The sequence below is a fragment of the Canis lupus genome, chromosome 12 (assembly GCF_003254725.2).
Source record: "Canis lupus dingo isolate Sandy chromosome 12, ASM325472v2, whole genome shotgun sequence".
Taxonomy (NCBI): domain Eukaryota; kingdom Metazoa; phylum Chordata; class Mammalia; order Carnivora; family Canidae; genus Canis; species Canis lupus.
Genome location: NC_064254.1, coordinates 8,429,284 through 8,451,238, shown reverse-complemented (window position 1 = coordinate 8,451,238; position 21,955 = coordinate 8,429,284). Strand labels below are relative to the sequence as shown.

Genomic DNA, 21,955 nt, shown 5'->3' with positions numbered 1-21,955 from the left:
TTTGAAGGAGGAAGAAGGGAGGCCTAACAAGAAGGGAAGTTTGTTGAGAGAATTGGCCAACATTATAGGCTGCAGAACCAAGCCTATGAAGAGAGAGGCAGGCAGACTGACAGCCCAGGGGTGGAGCTGACCCAGCAAGGCCTCAGAGAGAAGGTCTGGCAGGGAGGGCATCAAAGATCCCGGTGAGGTGAGCCTGGAGAGAAAAATGGGGCGAGATGAAGCTGCAAATGATGCTCTTCGAAGTGAAGGGAGACAAGTAAAGATGGCCTCTGTTGTCCCTGTGGAAGTTGAAGTGGAATAAGAGTCGTGAAGGTGGCAGCTGAGGTTACATACAGATGTCACAGGGAACAGGAAAGAGGGTAGAGCTGGAAAAAGAAAAGGAAAGGCAAACAGCACTGAGGGCCAAGATTGACTGTTACCCACCAGCATTCTCGCTTTGGTGGCGTGTGAGTGGGGGTCTCAGATCACTTTAGGGATCCAGCGATGGTGGGAGGGGTGTCGCCAGGAGCAATCGTCTGGAGAGCCACACTGCACCCCCTGTAGTCCAAAGACGTACACGTGGCCCATCCAGCCCGTGGTTCCTCCTCTGGGTGTGTCTCCTAAGAAGCTCTCATGTGGGCTCAGAAGGGGACGTATGTGAGGATGTGCACGGCAGCTCAGTTTGTGGCTGAGGAGAGCTGGAAGCCCGGGTGTCCATCACTGGGGAAGCAGAGAGGTAAAATCTCGGGGAAGCTGCCCGTGAAGTCAGGAGCAATGGATGAATGTACACATGCCAACACAGGTAGCACTAAGATCATAGAATTCATGGAGACTCTAAAGAGATACACACAAAACAAACAAAAACAGCCAAACATAAGGATAGACCGTCACATACTTTAACCGTAAGAATGGTTACCTGGTGAAGGAGCAGAATGAGAGCAGGACAGGGGCGTGTGAATGAATAAATGAATAAAACAAGGAGCAGGGAAGGAAATAAAGGAAATAAAATGACTCTAGTGAAAGCTGAGGACACCTCTCCCTGCAAAAATGGACATAGGCACATCCACACAAATTGTAGCGAGTGAATCCTGGGGTTTCACAAACCTAATGTGTACCCACAGTAAGCCGTTTTTTTCTGGGATAGTCCACTGGACATGCTGGAGCAGAATGCCTGTCTGTGTGAGCCTGTCACACTAGCTGCCTCATCCAGTAAGAACCTCTAGGGGCCCTCAGCCTTGTCCTCACCCAAGGCTTCGTAGTTTACACCAGTGCCTGACAACTCTGGCTTCATATTAAAATGACCCATGGAGCTTGTAAAAGCTCTCAACACTGGGCCTGACACTAAGATACCCTAATTTAATTAGGTAGGAGCTAAGTATCCATTTCTTTAAAGATTCCAACATGCAACCAGTTTTGAAAACCACTGGCTAAACAGTGTGCAGAGTCCCTGAGATCCAGAACCTCTGAGGTAGGATCCCCTAACTTTATGGGCTAAACCAATTACCAAGTAATTCTTTTGCACCCTCAAGTTGAAGAACCACTAGCTTAGGGAAAATTCTTTTTTTTTTTTTTTTTTTTTTTTATTTGAGAAAGAGAGAAAAAAAAATATGAGTGGAGGAGGGGCAGGCAGAGGGAGAAGGAGAAGGAGAAGGAGACTCCCCACAGAGCAGGGAGCCCAATGCGGGACTCTATCCTAGGACTCTCGGACCATGACCTGAGGCAAAGGCAGACACTTAACTGACTGAGCCACCCAGGTACTTCAAGAATTATTCTAGAATTGGTATGGTTCCTGGTTCTGGTTTATACTCTTGCGTTTAGGTCTGTTTCCAGCGAGAGGGTGGGTTGGGATGGCAGGGCTGAAGATGTGGCCTTTCAAAGCCTCTTAATACAGAGCTCACTTAACTCTAGCACAGTAGAGTTCTGACAACCCCATGACAAATGTGCTTTTGGGCTGAAACATATCCAATCACATAGGATGGGCTGGTAATACTGGTGGCCCCATCATGCTTGTGGCCATAGGGCAAGGGAATTAATGAAACTTGCACAAAGCTTTCCTCTGAAAAGGTTTTTCCCAGCAGTAAATCAGTCTTTTTAAATCAAATGGAAAGTCAAGAGACCAGCCCACATTTTTAAAAATGTCTACATCTGTTTAATGTTACTGTAATAACAATCATTAAAGGAATAGCTGGTACTGGGGGAGTGTGGGTATAACCAGGATCTACCCCTTTCTCAAGATTGGAGCTTTTGCTTGCATTCGTGAAGAGTATTCAATTACTAGGTATTACATGCTCATAATTGCTTAGAGCAGAGGACTAAGAGAATATGTTTTTCTGTGAAAACAACTGCAAAGCAGCGCTCCTACAGCATATATAAAATAGGGCCACCCTTACCTCAGGAAATGGTCTACGGTAACCCTGATCCCCTCCATGCACTTGCTGCCCTCCCTGGTGACTGGAGCACCACACGGACCATCTGTGGGGGCTGGCCTGTCCTAGGAACACAGACATGCACCAAAGGGTTTTAGGCAGGATGGCACTAAAGGACTATTTTCTCGCTCTGCTCCCAGGAGACTTCCCCTGAGAAAGTCTCACCCTCTGGTAGCTTCCAGCAACAAGGACCCAGAGTCCTGGCCCACCATTCATTCCCGACTTTTCACATCACATAACTCTACCATCCATGGTTCCAGTTGGGTCATCATGTTGGCAAAGTCAACAAAATAAGGGATTGATTGCCTCCATGCATGAGCCTTGGGCCAGCTCAGCCACTCTAGCCCACAGCAAGGAGGTTCTAGGGCCAAGTGAAGGTACTGTTGGTGGCCCAGGATCCCTTCTGATCCTTCAGTTCCCCCAGAGTGCAAGTGTTGACCCGGAGCTACAGGACAAAGGGGTCGATCGGTGGCTCACACATACATGTCTGTGTTACTGGATAGAAAGATTTTCTTCTCCCTCTTACCTGGACCATTCGCTGTCCTCTCAGGCAATTTCCAGTATCTCTCAACCCTAGCCCCCAGCCTGGGGGAGGTTGTGCTGCATGTCTGTGACAAGAGAAGCAATACATTGGCACATTAAGAGGGTGTTTATCCTCTGCTGAATAAGAGCATGCAAACAAATTCTTAAGCTGCATTTTTCAGGGGAAGACAACTACAATTCAAAAATCACAGCATTTTTCAGGCGTGACTCATCGTCGCAGTATACAATAATATGAGGAGAGGCTGGAGACCCCATGGTTGGCAAAGACCAGTGCCCAGGCACAACACAGCTAACTTTCTGTGGCCGGTCTTTGATACAAACTGAATCCCTCTGTCACGGAGTCCCATTAAATAACAAAAGAAGAAAGAAATAGGGAGATTAAATGCAATTGGAAACAAAGGCAATGATAATGTGAACTCGACCAAGAAAAGCACCCCTTCACTCCACTGGATCTTTCAGACACAGAATAGAACAGCAATCTAAAACCAACAGGAAAACTGGACCAAGGCTGGAGAGCAATCTCATGGCACCATCTGGAAATAACATCCATGACAAATAGGAGTTCCCTGGTTCCTATTAGACTTCAATTTTAACCTTTATTATTTTTCCATTTGTTTTTTGTATTTACACCTTGTCTCCTGAACTAGAATTATGAACTCTGAGAGCAGAGATTAGATTAGAATCTTCCTAGCCTCCCCACAGTTTTTAGCACGGTGCTGGCCACAAAAACGGTACCCAAAAATAACTTCTTTGGCTTGAGAATGACACTTCAAAATTGACTTCGAGAAGTCTTAGCAGCCAAGTGAACTGCTCAAGACCTACTTTCTAGAAGCAGGAGAATGCAACAGCAGGCTCCTGGAGACTCAGGGAATGAACAGCTCAACAGGACACCATAGCGGACAGCACCTTGAAGGTAAACAAGATGGAATAGAAAAGAAATATTGGTATGAAAGTAAAGGCTAAGGGAAATGAAAGGTCCTTATAATGCCATGAAGATCCACCCGTCATCTTCACGGCAGCATAACAGAGGCAGTTAAGGTGTCGTGCCAGGGACAGGTCTACAGAGGAAGAAAATGGCATAGATGCAGGCCTCCCTTCCTCTCTGCCAGGGAAGAGGACCGCATATTCACTCTGTAAATAATCAACATATTAAGTTAATTGCTCTAGACCAGGAGACTAGGAAAGGTGTCATAGGAACCCTTTGCCCTCCAAGGACATATTTCCCCACCGGCCAGCTGACGTGATAGGGAATAGATAGAAGAGGTTCTTGAAGATTGAGTGGCTCCTGAACACCAGCAACTCCCCTTAGTCCAGAGGTTAAAGCAGCTGCTGCCCCTGGTCCCCGGCAAATTGCCTGTGGTTCTAACTGCCCTGGGGCAGAGCCTGGTGTCAGGCCTCCTCAGCTGCTCCCCTAGTGGTGATATATCTGCCCAACACATACCAAGGGCAGCCTGGGATTCTCCCTGGAGCTAGTCTTGGAAGGTACATGAGATCCTACCTTAACCTCCATCCTTTTCATTCCCCTTGAAGTTGAGGAACTCAGCAACTGTCCTGGGTATGTCCTTGACCATGGACTTGCAAGGATCCCTCCTCTGACCTTCTGGTTTGCTGAAAGGATCAGCAAATGACACCCATCTGTGGTTGCCCACCTCACAGTTCATCACAGTTCATCCCTGCCCTGCCAGGCAGTGGTCCTGATCCAGTTACGAAGGACATTTGTATGCATGTACTTCCCACATCAACCCAACCCTGAGAGACAGCTCATCCTAATCTTACAACAAGGACTCTGAGATCCAGCTGGGCATTCGAGTCCATGTCGCTGCACACAGTGCCTGTGTGACGTGCTGGCTCACATGCTGCTGCTCCTATGCTGCAGATAGGTATAGAATGCTCATTAAATGTGTGCCCCCAGTCTAAGCCCCAGGGATGCAAGTGTGAATTAAGCAAATGTGGTTGCTGTCTTCAGGGTGCTTACAATATTGAGAAAGGGGACAAAGCAAGTCAGCAGGCAATTCCCTCATAAAGGCCTGTGATGACAGAAGGTCAGGGTGCTGAGGACCACAGTGACTCCTTGTAGACCTGTGAGGCCCTGGAAAGCTGTGTAGAGGAAAAGACATCTCTGCTGAAATCACAGGGCTGGGTAGAAATGAGCCAAATAGGGGATCCCCGGGTGGCTCAATGGTTTAGTGCCTGCCTTCTGCCCAGGGCGTGATCCTGGAGACCCAGGATCGGGCTCCCTGCATGAAGCCTGCTTTTTCCTCTGCCTGTGTCTCTGCCTCTCTCTCTCTCTCTCTCTGTCTCATGAATAAATAAATAAAAACTTTAAAAAGATGAGAAAGAAAGAAAGAAGAAAGAAAGAAAGAAAGAAAGAAAGAAAGAAAGAAAGAAGAAAGAAAAGGAAGGAAGGAAGAAGAAAAAAAAGAAAGAAAGAAAGAAAGAAGAAAGAAAGAAGGAAAGAAAGAAAGAAAGAAAGAAAGAAAGAAAGAAAGAAAGAAGAAAGAAAGAAAGAGAAGGAAGGAAGGAAGAAGAAAAAAAAGAAAGAAAGAAAGAAAGAAAGAAAGAAGAAAGAAAGAAAGAAGAAAGAAAGAAAGAAAGAAAGAAAGAAAGAAAGAAAGAAAGAAAGAAAGAAAGAAAAGAAAGAAAGGAAGGAAGAAGCCAAAGAAAGAAAGACGTTCCAAGCAAAGGGAGCAGCCCTGAAGTCAGCTGGTGTGACCCTTGATGGAACGGAGGCCAGCCTAGAAAGGCAGGGGGATGTGAGAGGAAACCCTGCTGAAGTCCACACCAGCCAGAGCATGAGAGTTTGGTTAGCCCTGTTAAGGAATGTGGGTTTTTGTCCTGTGGTCCTGTGGGAGCTCTTGAAGAGTTTAAGCAGGAGAATAATGAGATCAGGTTTGCATTTAGGAAGGCTTGCTCAGGCTAGAAGTGTGGGAAATGGCCCGAAGGCAGGCAGCCTGAATGCAGGGAGCCCTGCAAGCCAAGCCTTTGTGTCCTGGAGGTAGTGGGGTGGGGTGATTGCTCCTTCTCCCAGGCAGGGAGAGTAGGTAGGAAGCGGGGTGGAATGCTGTGAGAGGTAGGGAGGACCGGACAGGGGGGAGGATGGGGAGTGGGTGTTTTGAGTGAGGATGCTAGCGGAGGAAGGAGTAGAGTAGGGGGTGCAGGTGGCTGGAGTGGGTGAGGGTCTGTGCTTGGCAGTGAGATGAAGAAAGGAAAGAGGAAGGGAAGGGGTTTCTGGGGTGGGAGGTAATCTGTTCCTTAGAAGTGTTTGTCAGGAAATAAAGGGGGGCCGGGACGGAGATCCGGGAGCTGTCGGTGGGGATGACAAGTGAAGGCACCGTGGTGGAGTGCCGGGGAGAAGAGGCAGCTTGGGGAGAGGGTCGCCACAAAAGCCCCACAACTCCCAGCATCTCAGGAACAGCCGCAGAAGAGGAGGCAGAGAAGGAGCAGCCGGGCGAGAGGGCCGAGGTGACGGCCGGGGTGACGGCCGCCCGCGAGCAGGAGGAGGCTCTGCGCTCTGTGGCCAGTGGCCAGCACCGGGCGCGCCGTGGCCGCGGTGGGATCCGGGCAGCCTGGGTGTCCCGGGAGGCCCGGCCGCGCAAGAGCACCCCGGGACTACATTCCTTCCCCTTCCAAGCCCAGGCTCTGCCCCGAGGTAGGGACTTTCCCGTGCAGGGGACAGAGCAGCCTGCCAGCCCCACACTGGAACTGCCCCCGGCAACGCTGCCCTTGGAGAATGAGCCATAGGCCTCCGACCCCCAGACAGGAATGCCCTGGCGCCAGGGGAAGACCCTGGGGGCTCATAGGCTGAGTCACCGAGGCTCCTCCCTGGCCCTACCCCAGGTCCGCCCCCTGACAAGGCCAGGCCTCCTTCCCCCCGGCCGCGGGTGCACCGCCTCGGGCCCAGGCTGCTTCCCTGAGCCGCATCATTAAAGGGCAGGTGCCTCTTTCGGGGCAGGAGCAAGTCCGGAGGCTCCCCCTCGTGATCAGAACTTAGTCCGAGGCTGGAGGAAGGGGAAGGCGTGGGGCTGAGCGAGCCCGGGGCTGGGAAGGTATGGGAGGGAGAACGTGCAAGAAGCCGGGGTCCCCTTCTTCCTCAGGTCCCCTGCCTCCCCTGCGCTCTCGCCCTCTGCGCCTCGGGGCTGGGCTCCCTTAGTCCAGAGTTTGTCCTGACAACTAGACCTCAGGGACACGTGGGGGGGGGGGGGGGCGGCCTGCAGCGGTGGCAGCTGCGGAGTGCAGGGGACACGGTCTCATCCGGCGGGGCAGCCCTCGGGCCGCACCTCTCAGCGGGAGAGCCCGGTTTAGCAAGGCGCCGGCCGCGGAGGGTCTGGAGCGGCTCCCGGCCTCCCTCACTGGCTTCCGGGCCCGGCTCGGCTCTCCCCGGACAGCGTGGACCTGGGCGCTCAGCAGCAACCTCCGCCGGGCCCTCCAGGACGAATGTGGACAGGCCGGGGAGGGGGGACGCGGGGACGCCTCCCACACCTTCCTTCCGCCTTTCTCTTCTCCACTCTGGTGTCCTCCAGAAAGGACATGAATTTCAGCAGCTCAGCAGCCTCGTGCCTTCCATATGCTCGAGAATCCAAATGGGTGAGGGAATGCTAGGGGAAGAGGCGTACAGGAGCCCTTGGCTGGGCAGTGAAGGATCTGCAAACCCTGTGGAGCCCTAGGGCTGGGGCATTCGCAGTCCGCCCACCACTTGGCAGAACTTACAGGATGAAAATCGCCCTCCTCTTGCGAGCGGCCTGGACCCCTCCTCAGGTGCGCTTGCCCAGCAGGCAGAGGCCACTGTGAACCCACGGGGCCCAGCGCAGTGACTGCCATGAATGTCCGCTGAACCAAATTCCATCTCAACGGCATCAAAGGGGACTGCTGCACGTCTCTCCAGAAGGTGACAGGCCCTAGCGGAACAGAGCACCTTCCATACATCTGTCGTGAGCCTAGACACCCTAATAAGGGAGCTGGGGTGGAGTCTCAAGAAACCTAACATTGAGAGGAAATTTAGTCCCTTCCTTGGAAACTTCCCGTCTGCAGTCACAGGCCAAGCAGCCAGACTCGGATAATAGCAGTGACGTCATTCCCACTTCTCCTCCAGCACGCACACGGCCGTCGCAGCACTCTGGCCTCTGCTTACCTCGTTCCCTTGCCTGGAATGCCCTCCTCGTCCCACCTCCTCTAACAAAATCTACACAACCAAAGAACTGAACAGATGAAATGACGTGATACCTGGGATTTACTGGGGTCCAGAAAGGTCTGGGTGGTGGAGAGACAATGAGGAGAGAGGAGATCGTTAAAATCAAATAGGCCCAGGGTTGATAGTTAATGAAGCGTGATGGTGGGTAGAGTTTTCTTAGCACGTCCTATGCATCCATAAAAACCAGGTCAATCCTACCTTGTACAGGAAGCTTTCCTGACTACTCTCCACTCAACAGACAGACCCACCCCTCCCTGGGCATAGTCCAATGGCTTAGCCAGGGCTATCCACAGTAGCATAATGATATACTATAGCCACATATTAGGGATTTGTTTCATAGCCTTTCGGTTGCCCTTTAAATCCCATGGCAAAAAGGAGAAGGGAAAGACTAACATTTCTTTTTTTTTTTAAGATTTTATAATTTATTCATGAGAGACACACAGAGAGAAGCAGAGACACAGGCAGAGAGAGAAGCAAGGCTCCCTGCAAGGATCCCAATGCAGGACTCGATCCCAGACCCCAGGATCACAACCTGAGCTGAAGGCAGACGCTCAATCACTGAGCCACCCAGGCGTCCCAAGACTGACATTTCTTAAAGGCCCACAGTGTATAGAGAACTGGAATGCATGTTTCTCACATAGGCCATATCCTACAGCGCTTCATCACCACAAAGTTGGGCTCTCAACAAGCATCTCAGTCATATTTGTTGGAAAATACATAGAAATCATTAAGAAGACACCAGCACAACCATCTGGCAGACTAGTAGACAGCCATCAAAGACGATGGACAAGTTTCTAATGGCAGGAGGAAGGATTAATACTGCTAAGTGAAAAATAATCAAAGCACAAAATTGTATGCATGGTATGATCTTAATTATAAAAACTGAGTAGAAAAAAAGACTGGATGGAGCTCAAAATGTGCTAGTTTCTGGGGAGGATTATTAGGGATTTTTTTTTCTGTTTTCATATTTTAAAAATGTGATTTAACATCATAAACAAGAGGAATCAGCAACCTTTTTCTGTAAAGGACCAGATAGTAAATATTTTCAGCTTCGCAGGCCACACAGTCTTTGTCACATTTACTCACCTCTGCCAATGCAATCTGAAAGCAGCCATAGACAATGTATAAATGAATCACAGTGGCTGTGTTCCCGTACGACTTCATTTACAGAAGTAGGTGGTGGCCTGAATGTGTTTCAAAGACCAGCCACAGTTTGCCACCCTCTGACTTATTACTTTATAATCAGGGGGAAGAAAAATGTTACTTAAGTTATAGTAGGCATGCATTCTCGACTATAACTGTAGGATCTAGGTGCTATGATTAATAGAGCACAGCAAAGTACAAAAGTCTTACCCTTGCATGATAAAACACTCAAAATTATAAGTACTAAATTATAGAATATGAGAATGAATATTCTGTGCTGGATAGAGAAGTAAAAATTCATGATAGCAGTAATTAATACAAATTTTATCTCTTTTTAAGCCTAATACATGTCATTTATTTAGATTTTCTTTTACGTGTTTCCATAAAGTTTTAAATTTTCTTAGAGAGTTCTCAGGAATTATTATTATTCTATAATAGAGATTATAATCTCTATTATTTTTAAAGACTAATTTGGGATGAACAGAAAACATTAAATTCTCTTCTTCTTCCCCCCTGCCCCCATAGATTTTCTGAAGCAAAGGCCCTAGGAGAAAGTATAAATGAAACAAGGAGCAAAATTGGTAAGCAGATGATATTCTTTGAGCCTCTTTCACAGACCATTTTCCTGGTGAAAATCAGGTCATGATGTCCCTCCAAATAACCATGAAGCCGGGTTTCAAGATGTCCCTGCCAAGGAAGCTGCTTTGTGAGTGCCTTTCCTTGGAAGTTTGTCATCTCTCCTACTATCCATCAGGAAAAGTGTTTTCTTTTGTCTAGAACTTGAACTTTTCATCCTCACGCAGGCCTGAGCTCTAGCATCCCAATGAGAAACTTTTGCTTTTCCCTCCGGTGTTCCTCAACCATAGCTCAACTAGTCATAATGGCAAGATTACAGTGGAGTTTCATATTTTCAAGTGCTATGAAACACTTTTACATCCCCCACCCCACAAAGTTTATACTTAGCATTTCTGACACAGGCATACATTTTTCAGTACCATTCGGTAACCAGTGGGAGGAGGAGAAGGCAAAGGAGCCTCTGTGCCTTCCCGGGCGTAGGCTGCCCAGTAGGACTCTGCCACTTAGGTGAGCGTCCTTGGAAAGATGAGGCCAAGGCAGGAGGCAAACCCAATACAAGTATGCTTCATATTTTTGTCAAAGTGAGAAGAAAATGTTTCCTTCTTCCCAAGCTAGAAGACACCCAGAGTCCTATCTTCCAGGCTGAGGCAGCTCTGAAGGCAGAAGTTACCTCCCTGTTCACAGCTGACATCCCGCATTTCCCTTGTCCCCACCCGCCTCCCCTCATAAGTAAGCCACTGGAGTGTTCCCTTTGGCTTTTCCTACAGAATGTGGAAAATTAGAGCAGCTTCAGGCACCCTGTCTCTAAATAGGAGTCTCACATTCACCTCTGCAGCCTGAGGCAGCCGGGCCCTGAGCCATGCCCAGCACCATGCAGAGAATCCCTCTGGTCCCAGGGGTTCTTAACCTAAGATCTAGGAACTCGGATAGGGGGAAAATGAGCCTTTATTTTCACCAACCTCTAACTGCAATTTAGCATACCTCCAGTGATAAATGTAGGCAGGTGACCCCAGTAGGACTAGCAACACCTGTCACCCCTGGAAATTGCAGACATTTTCATTTCACAGCCCATTGTGGCAGATATCATTAAGTATCTTTTATACTTGTCAGTACTTCTAAATTATGATAGTTATTAGACTCACTGTGAGATCTTATTATTTAATGCATTTATATAAAAGCATATAGGTATTTCTGTATCTCAAAAAGTTTTAAAATTTGGTTAACTATTTCAGTATAACTGATTTCTCTTAAAATCCAATGGTTTTTTTTCTTTTTATTCTGTGCACCCTAAAAATCATCATTCTGAGACAAGGCTCATTGCTTCATCAGATTGCCAGAAGGATTCCTGGCAAAAACAAAACAAAACAAAACAAAACAAGAAACAATAAAAAACTCACAAAGATTACAAACTCCTTTCTTGACCTGGATTCCCAAACCCCTAAAACTACATGGGAAAAAAGAAAAAAACCCTGGGTGTTAAGGGTGTGTACATCTTTCTGGAGATAATATCCAAAGTTTGTCTGATTGTCAGAGGGTTCAGTGACCCAAAGCAATAAAGAAATTGGTTCTAGGTCAGTGCCCAGTTGGCAGTGCCATGACTTCAGGGCTAAGGAGCAGCCCAGGGTCATGGTGGCCCACTTGGCTGGGTGGCCTGGAAAGAAGGGAGGGCAGAGAAAGAATGGAGGCCTCACTGTGTCCAGGGCCGACTTGCCAGCCTTGTAGGACTCAAAGGACCCAGTGGTCTGTTTTTATCCCTGGAGGTCTGTTTATAAGAGGGAAAAGAAACTGCTTTTAGAAACAGCTTCTCCCCCAAAAAGTAATTTAAAGTTTTTCTCTTGAAAAATATATAACTCTCTCAACCAAAGTAAAATTATTCATTCCAACACTAATGAAATAGACTCATGATGAAAGAGACCAATGGCCTATAGTAATCCATGTTTTCACTCTGAGTACAGGTTGTTGTCACAGATAGTTCCTAATTCTCCATAGTTTGGGTGCAATATCATATGTTCATGGATCCAGTTTGCCACCTTCTCAGGAGGAGGCAAGTCAGAAGCTGCCCTGTGGCTCTACGGCTGCCCTGCCCAAAGAGCCAGGGTCTGAGTGCATGAGAGCTGTAATTGGTCTCTTGGAGAGAATGATCTAGACACACAAAGAGTCCAGATTTGCTAGCAGAAACCCTGGGCAAGTAAACCTTTGTTTTTTCTAGATCATAACAAGCAGACCTCATACCAATGTTGAGATTCAAGCATTCATTACTACCAAAAAAGTAGCTAGTTTAGTGGTGCTAATAAAGCCAATATCCCTCTTCCTTTACTTTATGCAAAGAGCAGACTAAGATCCATCCCCTGGCCACCCATCTTCCAAATGTATTTTTGATCCCAGGGGGCCCGGTTGAGTTGGATCACTGAGACGGCCTCCTTACTGAACAAGCTGTCCTGGTGCTTGGCCCCAGGAAGTAGCCCATCACCACTGCATGTCCAACACAAGGCTGAGATGAAGAAAGTATAAGGTGGAACTTGTACACACATTTAAATTTAAAATTTCCAAGGCAATCTTGAAGGAAACTGCTTTCAGGAGACTTGTGACCTTTCTAAGTGCAATTTTTCCTAAGGAGAAATTAAATGAAGTGGAATTTTCAGTCCCTAGTGACTGAAATCTTAGACTTAGTGAATCCAAGAGTCAGGAGGTGGGAGCTTGGCAAAGATGTACCATCACATGTGTGGGATTGTGACTCAGCTCCGCTCCCAAACTGTGCCACATCCTGACTCTGTACCCCGAGGCAGGAATGGGATGCTGTGAAGTGCACATGGAATTGGCCTGCAGAGAGGAAATTAAAACTGTACTTGTGAACTACAGATCAACCAGCCCATGTGATTTAAGTTCAGGTCCCTTCCTGGGTAATTCGTTTTCTCTGACATTGTGATCTAGGACTGTCACTTGAGTTTCATCCTCAAAAATTCCTAAAGGCTAACAACTCACTTATAACCACATCATACCTAATTTTACATGACATAATAAGTCAACCAAAACTTCCATATTATTTCCATTTCTTGTAACAAGCCAACCCAAACTAGGTAGATAAACTCTTGCTGCCTTTTCCGTCCTTCTCTGTACACCATTTACATCAATTCTGATTTCAAATCCATTGAAATCAGAAATGAAAGAAATAGTCAATTTAAAATCTCCCCCCTCAAAAAAAAGTAGTCTTTTGTTTCTGTAGGAAAGCTGTTTTCACTGTATGTATGTGTCCCGTACACAAGAGTGTTAGACTGCTTTTCATCACATGGGCTGTGTATTTAACACATTCACACATACCCTGCTTCCATTCATCATATCTCTAAAAATGCCATTGAGCCCAAACTAGGGGAAAAGAATTAGACCCAGTTAAAAGCAGTGGCATCAACCAGGCCATTTTTCACTTACTAGAATTTCGGCGTTCGTTCTTCTATGTGAGTGTTCTACTACTGGCAGCATTGTCTTTGGCAACAAGGAACGATGAGGGGCTGTCCTTTGGCATAAGGTCCCCTCCTAGATCAGTCCCAGAACTGGCTGCTCTGGAGTCAAGGGACAGAGCTTAACTCTTCATCTTCCACCGACCCCTCCAGGCCTAAATGAAAACTAACCTCACAACATGCTGCACAGAAGGATTTTCACTAGCGGGCCAATCAGTGATCAATTCAAAAACCACAGGAAAGGTAATGGAAGTAGCTGTTAGCAGGAGGTAAAGGGGAAAAGCAAACACTAGAAAGCTAACAAAACACTCTGAAAGGTTTCTTTCTCCTACTCTAAATTCAAAGGACCCCAACCCCGCGCCCCCGCTTTGAAAAACACTCTTTAATAAAATATTTCTCTTACACATTTGGGTGTTGAGAAATCATTTCTCTGATCCAGGTCTCCATCAACGGGATAAATAGGACAATTTTCAGTAGGGTGCCTTTTCTGTACTGGTGTCTTCCCTTAAGCTTTGCTTCTGGACCTGTTGGTGCATGTTGGCTTCTAGTAGCTTATCTGGGAGTAGGAGAAAGATGAAAATCCAGGTAATTTCACTAGATTATGAAAACCTGAATTAAGTATATTCTTTTGTTACTCTTTGGCACTATCTCCAAGTAACAGCCACCCCAAAGACATCTTCCGCCACGTACTGAGCACTGACTGTGCTGTGTCAAGAACTTGACATATGCTATCTCATTTAATCCTTGCAAAGAAGAGCCATGACCTGTACAGGGGGCAGGGAGGCAGGGTTATTACCATGTGTCATAGATTCTAGATCATGATTTTTAGTCTTCACACTTCTGAAATCAAGATACATTTGGCCATTTTTTCACACTTTACGAACCTCTGGAATGAAAATTAGTCTTAACATTGAACATAATCTAGATTCTATGAAATAGGGAATCATCATTATTTTGAAGATTTTAAAAAATGCCGTGTTAGTGAGGTTCCCTCTATGTGAACAAGTTGAAATTAAATTCCATTTCTGCCCAACTCCAAAACTTTTCAATACAGTTTATGATCTCCATAAATTCGGATTTATCTGACTTTGACATTGTCTTCTGAGTTTAAGATTTTACTCAGCTGTCCCTCAGGTCTTGTGAATCTTTAGCCCTTATCTGGTGTGCCCAGCAAAAGGCTCAAACTATACCCTAGCTCATGCACACACAGCCCAAGAGGATGAAAAGAGTCTTTGTCACATGACTAATGACAGGTCACCTTGTGCCTATTGGGGCTCAATTGCAGGGGACAGTGGGGCCTGAAACCCAGCCTGCTCTTGCTCTCATTTCCATATGCATCAGCTCAGGGCTGCATGTGTCCTTAGAAAGGTATGACTTTTTCTGGTTTGCAGAAAGATATGCTATGGATTTGCAGTAGCCCTGGTAGGATTCAGTGCCCCACATGGGTTTCAACCATCATCTTCCTTGGTTTAGAAAATAGAATAGTGGGGTTGTATTTTCAGGCTCCATACAATTCCAATGGAATGGGTTTAGTGATGCTTCAGAAAACATGAGAGAGTTCAAAGCATTAACTTCTATGAGGTTTAGTAGGAATGGATGTCATGAAGTACTTAGCTTCATGCAAACAGGCTCCAGTAAGCACTAGAGAAACCCTGATTAAGGGCAAGCGTAGAAGTCATTAGTGACCACAAGACAGAAATGTGTTACCTTCAAGTGGAAAAATACTATATTCTCAAAACTAAGTTTGGCTATAAGTGTAGAAGGAAATTTACTATCTCATGTAACCTGCAGGTCCAAGGAGTACAATTGGCTTTGCATGTACCCTTCTCTCCCTCCTCCTCTTCCTCTTCCTCCTTTTCCTCCTCCCCCTCCCCCTACCTTCCATCTCTCAGGGCTATTTGACTAAGTTCCCTGATGGCCTCACCCCATCTAGTGACAAGGTACCTCTGAAAGTTCTCAATTTACATGGTTTTGGAATTCATAATTCCAGTAAATGTGATCTTTCCAGCAATGTTGGCAAAAAGTCCCTGGAGGGAGAATGCTTAGCCTGGCTTAGATCATGTGTCCATCTCTAAAGCAATCCCTCCATCCAAGTGGAACGAAATACTTTGATTGGCTGAGCCTAAAGGCTATGCCCATTCCTCAGGCAGCAGCTTAACCTGCCTGAACCACGTAAACTGAACAAGATTTGTAAGGAATTGAAGAGTTATCTTTCTCCAAAGGAAGAAATGCTGGACACAGAACAAGCAAGTTCACTGCAGACCTTTCAGAAATTCTTCTGTGGCTTGAAACAGAAAGTCAGGAGCATCTGGGTGGCTCAGTGGTTGGGCATCTGCCTTCGGCTCAGGTCGTGATCCCGGGGTCCTGGGATCAAGTCCCGCATCAAGTTCCCCGCAGGGAGCCTGCTTCTCGCTCTGCCTATGTCTCTGCCTCTCTCTGTGTCTCTCATGAATAAATAAATAAAATCTTAAAAAAAAGAAACAAAGTCATCTATAAAGGAATGAATTGTAGATCCTATGAGAAATGATAACAGTTAAAGTAATTTATCCTATAAAACAGAGAGCTTGTGCATGGGAAATATAAAAATCTGTTTTAAGTATCAGTGCTTCTGCTGTAATGACCGAAGTGCAGAATTACATGCTAAAAAATAATCAGACTTGTGAGAAACTTGAGATTGGGATGACCTCTCAAAACCTATGTAACTTCATAACTAGAGCTCTAACAGAACCAATTACAATCCTAATAAAAACAGTGATATAAGTAGAAGGAAATGTTACATTCCTCCTACATGGGGAGACACTATCTAAAACACCAGATTTCTTTTCCAATTTGAGGCTTCGTGAGAGAAGAGGGCATAAGGAAGAGCTGAGGCACTGAAGTGTGGAAACATGAAGGACATGCACAAAGATGAGAAGAGCCACATGATAAGAAAGAAGCCCTTTCTTCTATGAAAGAGCACTGACCACTCCCTACCCGGAGAAGGAATGCAGGGAGAAGGGAATGTGTACAGTCCTGTGCTGCTCTACGGCCGACTAGGCTCAGCTCCACAAGCTTTCTATGTGGTGACTTTTTCTTGGTGGTGCAACAACTTTAACTTGCTAGAGAAAAAAAATCCTTCATGAGCAAATGAGCCTGCTGCATGACACTGGTTTCTGCCCAAGGAATATAGTCTGAAGCGAGCTGACAGTATATGACTTAATGTCATACAGAGGGACCAACAAATTGTAATTCCATCTTTAAAGAGTTTCAAAAAGGAGAAAGTGGGACACCTGGATGGCTCAGTGATTGAGCATCTGCCTTTGACACAGGGTGTGATCCTGGGGTCCTGGATCAAGTCCCACATTGGGCTCCCTGCAGGGAGCCTGCTTCTCCCTCTGCCTGTGTCTCTGCCTCTCTCTGTGTGCCTCTCATGAATAAATAAATAAAATCTTTTTTTAAAAAAAAGGATAAAGTAATTTTCAGTTGTATTGCAAATACAGTTAATCACATGAAAAGATATTGTGTCCAAAAGGTAATGAAATGGTTAGAGATTCTAGGAATCTTTAAAAGCAGGATAGATAGACATCTTTCTGAGATGACTCAGGGCATGTAGAAACAAAAAAGGCAAAGCTGACTTCTTGAGGTCCCTTCTGTAACAATCTATAATGCTGAAACTCCAAGACATGCAGCAATATGAGTGACAGCCTATAACCAGCATGACTGATGTCTTCACAGAGTTGATTGAGTGCTCTGCTGTCATAGTTTAGAGATCAAACAAACAAAAATGATCTGAGCAAGCCAGAGGGCTGTAGAGTATATTAACTGACAAGAGGGAACACTAATAATCGTCATGTATAAAAAAGAAAGCCATGATCTGCTTGGAATGACAGCCAACGAAGATGGATGGCTGCTTTCCCGAAGTCCTACCTTAGCATACGAACCAGGGTCTGGGATCTGGCCTTGTCTGGGTGGATTCAGGAGAGCCATACCAATCAAACTCACTGTAAACTGGAGAAGCAAGTTTTAAATTTACCATGGAGGATGTTCCTTTATAGACTTAAACTACCTCCATATGGGGCATCTTCTCTTAGAAAACAAAGTAGATTCATTGTTGGAAGGCTGGCAAATAGCCCTAGACACAAAGAGAATCAAAACAAAGACAAGGGCTTTGAGAGACAGGGTCTCACAGGGGTGGTGACGGCTCACAGGGTGTCTACTGCCCAGAAGAGCAAATGCCCCTAACAGCAATTAGAGTCAGTCTCCAGGCCAACCAGCCCCTTCTGTGCAAAAGAACCTGTTCTCCAGAAAACATAAACACCATTCATTAGGGTTTCTACTTACTGTAATTATTGCCCATTCCTGCCTCTCAAGGATGAAGCTCATATCACTCTGAATTGGGCTTTGAGTCACAGAAACAATCACTTTTAGTTTGGCTCTTTCAATTTTCAGAAATAGAAACCCAGTTGAGCTAGCTCAGGCTTAGGATGCAAGAATTTCATCAATATACAGTAATAAGGTCTGAGACCCCTCCAAGCTGAAATGGAAACCAGAGCCAGGACCAGGGGGATGGCAGGAACCAGTGTAGCTCTGGAGCCCAGTGCACCTTCCCCACGCCTCCCTCAGAGCCTCCTGCCACCTCTATGCATGCTTGCTCCTGCAACCTGTTACTCCTGCTGACCGTAGGCCTTTGCCCCTGCCTTTATTCTGCCGCAGCTATACCTGAGAGCCTCCTTTAACACTCTATCCCCAAGGTTAATGAGCTAATCATTTGCTTATTTCTTCGCTCAGAGTTATGAGAGAGAGAACTTGAGTGACCCACTCTATTCTTTCTTGGCCTCGAGGACAGCACCTGCTGGCCAGCTTAAAACTGTGTTGAGGTCAGAAACCCACTCCTGGTCCAGGCAGCCGGGGAGGAAAAGTGGTCTCATTTTTCAGAAAGAGGCCACCTCGACAGCAGGGGAGGTTTGCCTTTTAAAAGAATAATGGGTATTGCTGGGGTAGCGATTGACATCCTGTATCCTCTTGGCTTTAGCTTACAGAGAGCTCTAATGATTTTTGTTCATTCAACTCTTATAAAGTTCTAGCAATTCTTTCATTTCCATGGTCTAAAGGAAGCAGCACACCATTTCGCCTGTGTTTTGCCAACAGTACTAGTGACTAATCTTTGTAAAGTGCATTATAATATATAGGGTTCTATTTTGTTATTTTTATATAGTCAAATCCATTGATCTTTTCTTTTATGACTTCCTTTATTGCTTTTGTGCTTAGAAAGGGTCATTGGAACAATAATAATGATGGGTTGTTCATTGCTGAGTATTTGTTTAAAGCTTTCTAAATTTTCTTTAGTTTTTTATTGTCTATTTTTCCCACTCAACTCATTTAGGCTTTATTGTGGAATATGGCATCAGTTGAGGCCCTGAGTAGAATCTTTTGCAAAGAACCAATCTTCCCAACACCTATTTGGTTTAATGAAATGCCTTAAAATAAAATTTCTTCCCCTCATACGAGAGTCATTTCAGACTTTCAGAAGGCAGCTGATGCATCTAATCTCATCAGAGCAGTGATGTACATCCTTGACATGATAATTTTCATACAAGTATTTCAAAAGTGACTTTGCCAGCAGATATGATTATCTGGATATCTGAGTAACCCTGCAGAAGAGTGCCAACTTTTATGTAAACCAGGAAGGTCACGGATGGGGAATGACAGGCGTGTATCTGTAAAAGGGTAATCTCTGCAGGCTGAGGGTCCTTTCCGCACTCTGTGAATAGGAGGCTTTTTTTAAACTTTTTATTTAAATTCGTGCTCGCTTCGGCAGCACATATACTAAACTTTTTATTTAAATTCAATTTAGTTACATTTAATGTATTGTTTCAAGGGTGAATTTAGTGATTCATCAGTTGCATATAATGCCCAGTGCTCATTACTTCAAGTGCCCTCCTTAATGCCCATCACCCCATTGCCCTTTCCCCCCCACCTCCCCTCCAGCAAACCCCAAATTGTTCCCTGAAGTTCAGTGTCTATAGGTCTATCTCCCTCTCTGTTTTCGTCTCATTTTCCTTTTCCTTTCCTTCCCCTATGTTCATCTGCTTTGTTTCTTAAACTCTACATATAAGTGAAATTATATGGTATTTGTCTTTCTCTGACTGCTTATTTTACTTAGCATAATACCCTCTGCTTCCATCCACATCATTGCATATGGCAAGATTTCATTCTTTTTGATGGCTGAATAATATTCCACTGTGTGTGCGGACACAAGTGCGTGTGTGTGTGTGTGTCTGCATATTGCATCTTATTTATCCATTCATCTATCAGTGGACATCTATCTAGGCTCTTTGAAGGAGGCTGTCTTCAAACCCAGAACCAGCTGGGTCACTGTACTGATTTGCCAGAGAAAGATTTGTTGTTTCACCTCTAAGGAGAGAAAGTGAATTTCATTATCTTATATCAATTAAACAAGAGGAATAATTAAACCTGGCTTAGAAGTAGGTAGGGTCTTTGTCAATTATGCTGTACAGAGAAGAGCTGAAACTAGCAGAGGATTTATTGTGTCTACTGCCAGCCACCCTGAAATCACTGATGAGCTCCCTGCCGAAAACCAGCAAGAGCTTTCAAAATCAGAGGGCACACAAGGGTGGGACTGTCCCTCCCCTACAGTGGTCATTCTGTTCAAGGTGGAGATAGCTTGGGTTTGCTGTTGGCTTCTTAGAGTAGCCCGACCCTGTGGACCAGCCCCACCCCCTAACACATAGTCTGCACCACAACTTACCCAAGCCAGACTAAAAATACGCATGTGCAGCTCCATGCCAAGATGTGCTAGTTAAAGCCCAGACCTGTAGAGGAGGGGATCAGATACCATTCAAAGACATTTATCCATCCTCAGAGACTCAGCACTCCCCTTCCAGCAGGTAGATGTCAGCTCTTGAACAAAATTTAAAAAGCAGAGATGCTCCCGAGCATGCTCAGGCTGCATCACCAGTCAAGCATATCCTGAACAAAAGCCCAGCCCCAGCAGTTTGTGTGGGGAAAATAGTAACAACAGGACTCTGGGCACCTGCCTGAGCAAACTGGAAGGGCAGCCACAGGCAGGGTGAGCCGGAGTGCCAATGGGATTCCCTGAAGTTTGGTATCAATGTTTGGACAGATTGGGGTTGCCTGAAAGGACTGGGAGTAAACAGAGCAGCTCAAGGCCAGCCATTGAGTGTCCAAGCACAGAATTTGGGCTACCAAGAATCAAAGAGGTGAAGTCCCCACCATGTTAATCATAAGAACTAACTTTGATAGACATACAAGTATTAACCTATTATTTAATAAAGATGAAGAAGCTGGAGCCAGGGAGGTTAAACATGCTAATTAATGCATTGCTTAGTCAGGGGTAGAGCCAGATCTGGAACCAGTTTCTGTTGGGCTCCAAGGTCAATGCCCTTGGATGGCAGGAAAATTCACAACTCAACTATGAACAAAGGTGTTAGGCTCCTGTTGTATCAGTACCCAGGAAGGGCACATGTTCTCTCTGAGTTCAAGTTGATGATAAAAAGAAGGAAAAGGAACCAGTGAAGGAAGCTTTTACCCCCTCTTTCCTTCCAGCAGTATAATAAAGGAAGGAGGCAGAGAGATTGGCACGAGGTAGAGAAGGGCTAAGCTAGCGAAGGAAGGGCAGGCCTACCTTCCTAGGCTGTCTCCCCTGATATGCAGTTAGAAAGTTGTAAATTCTTTGGAGATTTAGTTTCTGACTCTTTTTAATTGTACATGTGATTCATGGGTGCAGTTTCACTGTAGAATGTTCAAAAACTACATGAAGATACATATCAAAATCTGACAGCCCTCTTAATTTCTTCTCCACAATACCAACTATTCCCCCTCCCCAGAGAGGGGTAACCACTTCCAACAATTTGATGCGTGTTCTTCCATCCTCTTTTGTGCATTTTTAGATAGATGATAGATAGATAGATAGATAGATAGATAGATAGATAGATAGATAGATGATAGATGATAGATAGATGATAGATAGATAGATACTACATACACACACAAACACACACACACACACACACACACACACACAGTCAGTCAGCAGACACATATGAAGATACCCTGTTTTGTTGCATAAATGAGGCCATAATGTACATGTTACTCTGCACCTTGCTTTTCTCATATAACAGTGAGTGTGGGTCAACTACTCACCATTTTTGATGGGGCTACTTGTAAATACGAATAAACTATCATCTATTTAACTACTCCTTTGTAACAGCCATTTCACTTTTTTCCCAATTTCTTTCTGTCACAAGCAATGCATGCATTTTTGTGTACAAATGTGAGTGTTTCTTTGAGTTAGATGCTTCAAAGAAGAATTGGGGAAAACAACAGTGGATGTGTATTTTTAATTTTAATGAGGACTCCCAGTTGCCTTCCCAAAAGGGTTTCATTAGTTTGTATGCCCATCAATGTGTGACAGTACCCATTCCTCTGCCCCAATGCTTATCCATGATAATATCAGTCATTTTAGGTTTTGCCAGTTGGAGAGCAAAAAATGGTATTTTATTATTGTCTTAATTTGCATTTCCCTGACAGCTGGTGGAATTGAATGCTTTTTCATGTGTCTCGTATCTTCTGCCCATTGGCTGGTTGAATTGCTCTTTTTGATTTGTAGGAACTCTTTGTGTCCT

General features: G+C 45.4%; 1 protein-coding gene and 2 long non-coding RNA genes across 22 annotated transcripts in view; 1 reads left to right on the top strand and 2 right to left on the bottom strand.

Moving 5' to 3' along the window:
* LOC112641542 (uncharacterized) overlaps window positions 1–5,135 on the bottom strand; it is a 61,152-nt gene extending 56,017 nt beyond the window's left edge. The window contains exons 1-2 of the long non-coding RNA XR_007401122.1: window positions 4,447–5,135; window positions 2,932–3,013 (exon numbers count right to left, since the gene is read on the bottom strand). This is a non-coding gene — a long non-coding RNA (uncharacterized LOC112641542). The remainder of the gene's footprint in view (window positions 1–2,931; window positions 3,014–4,446) is intronic.
* Window positions 1–21,955, top strand: part of KIF6 (kinesin family member 6) — a 380,576-nt gene that overhangs the window by 277,787 nt on the left and 80,834 nt on the right. For all 19 annotated transcript variants that reach the window (XM_025418669.3, XM_025418662.3, XM_025418671.3 and 16 more), the window contains one exon: window positions 9,805–9,860. In XM_025418669.3, coding sequence (XP_025274454.3) covers window positions 9,805–9,860 — 56 coding nt within the window. The remainder of the gene's footprint in view (window positions 1–9,804; window positions 9,861–21,955) is intronic.
* The window catches only part of LOC118350412 (uncharacterized), a 36,193-nt gene continuing 27,960 nt past the window's right edge, over window positions 13,723–21,955 (bottom strand). For both annotated transcript variants that reach the window (XR_004804163.2, XR_004804162.2), the window contains one exon: window positions 13,723–13,866. This is a non-coding gene — a long non-coding RNA (uncharacterized LOC118350412). The remainder of the gene's footprint in view (window positions 13,867–21,955) is intronic.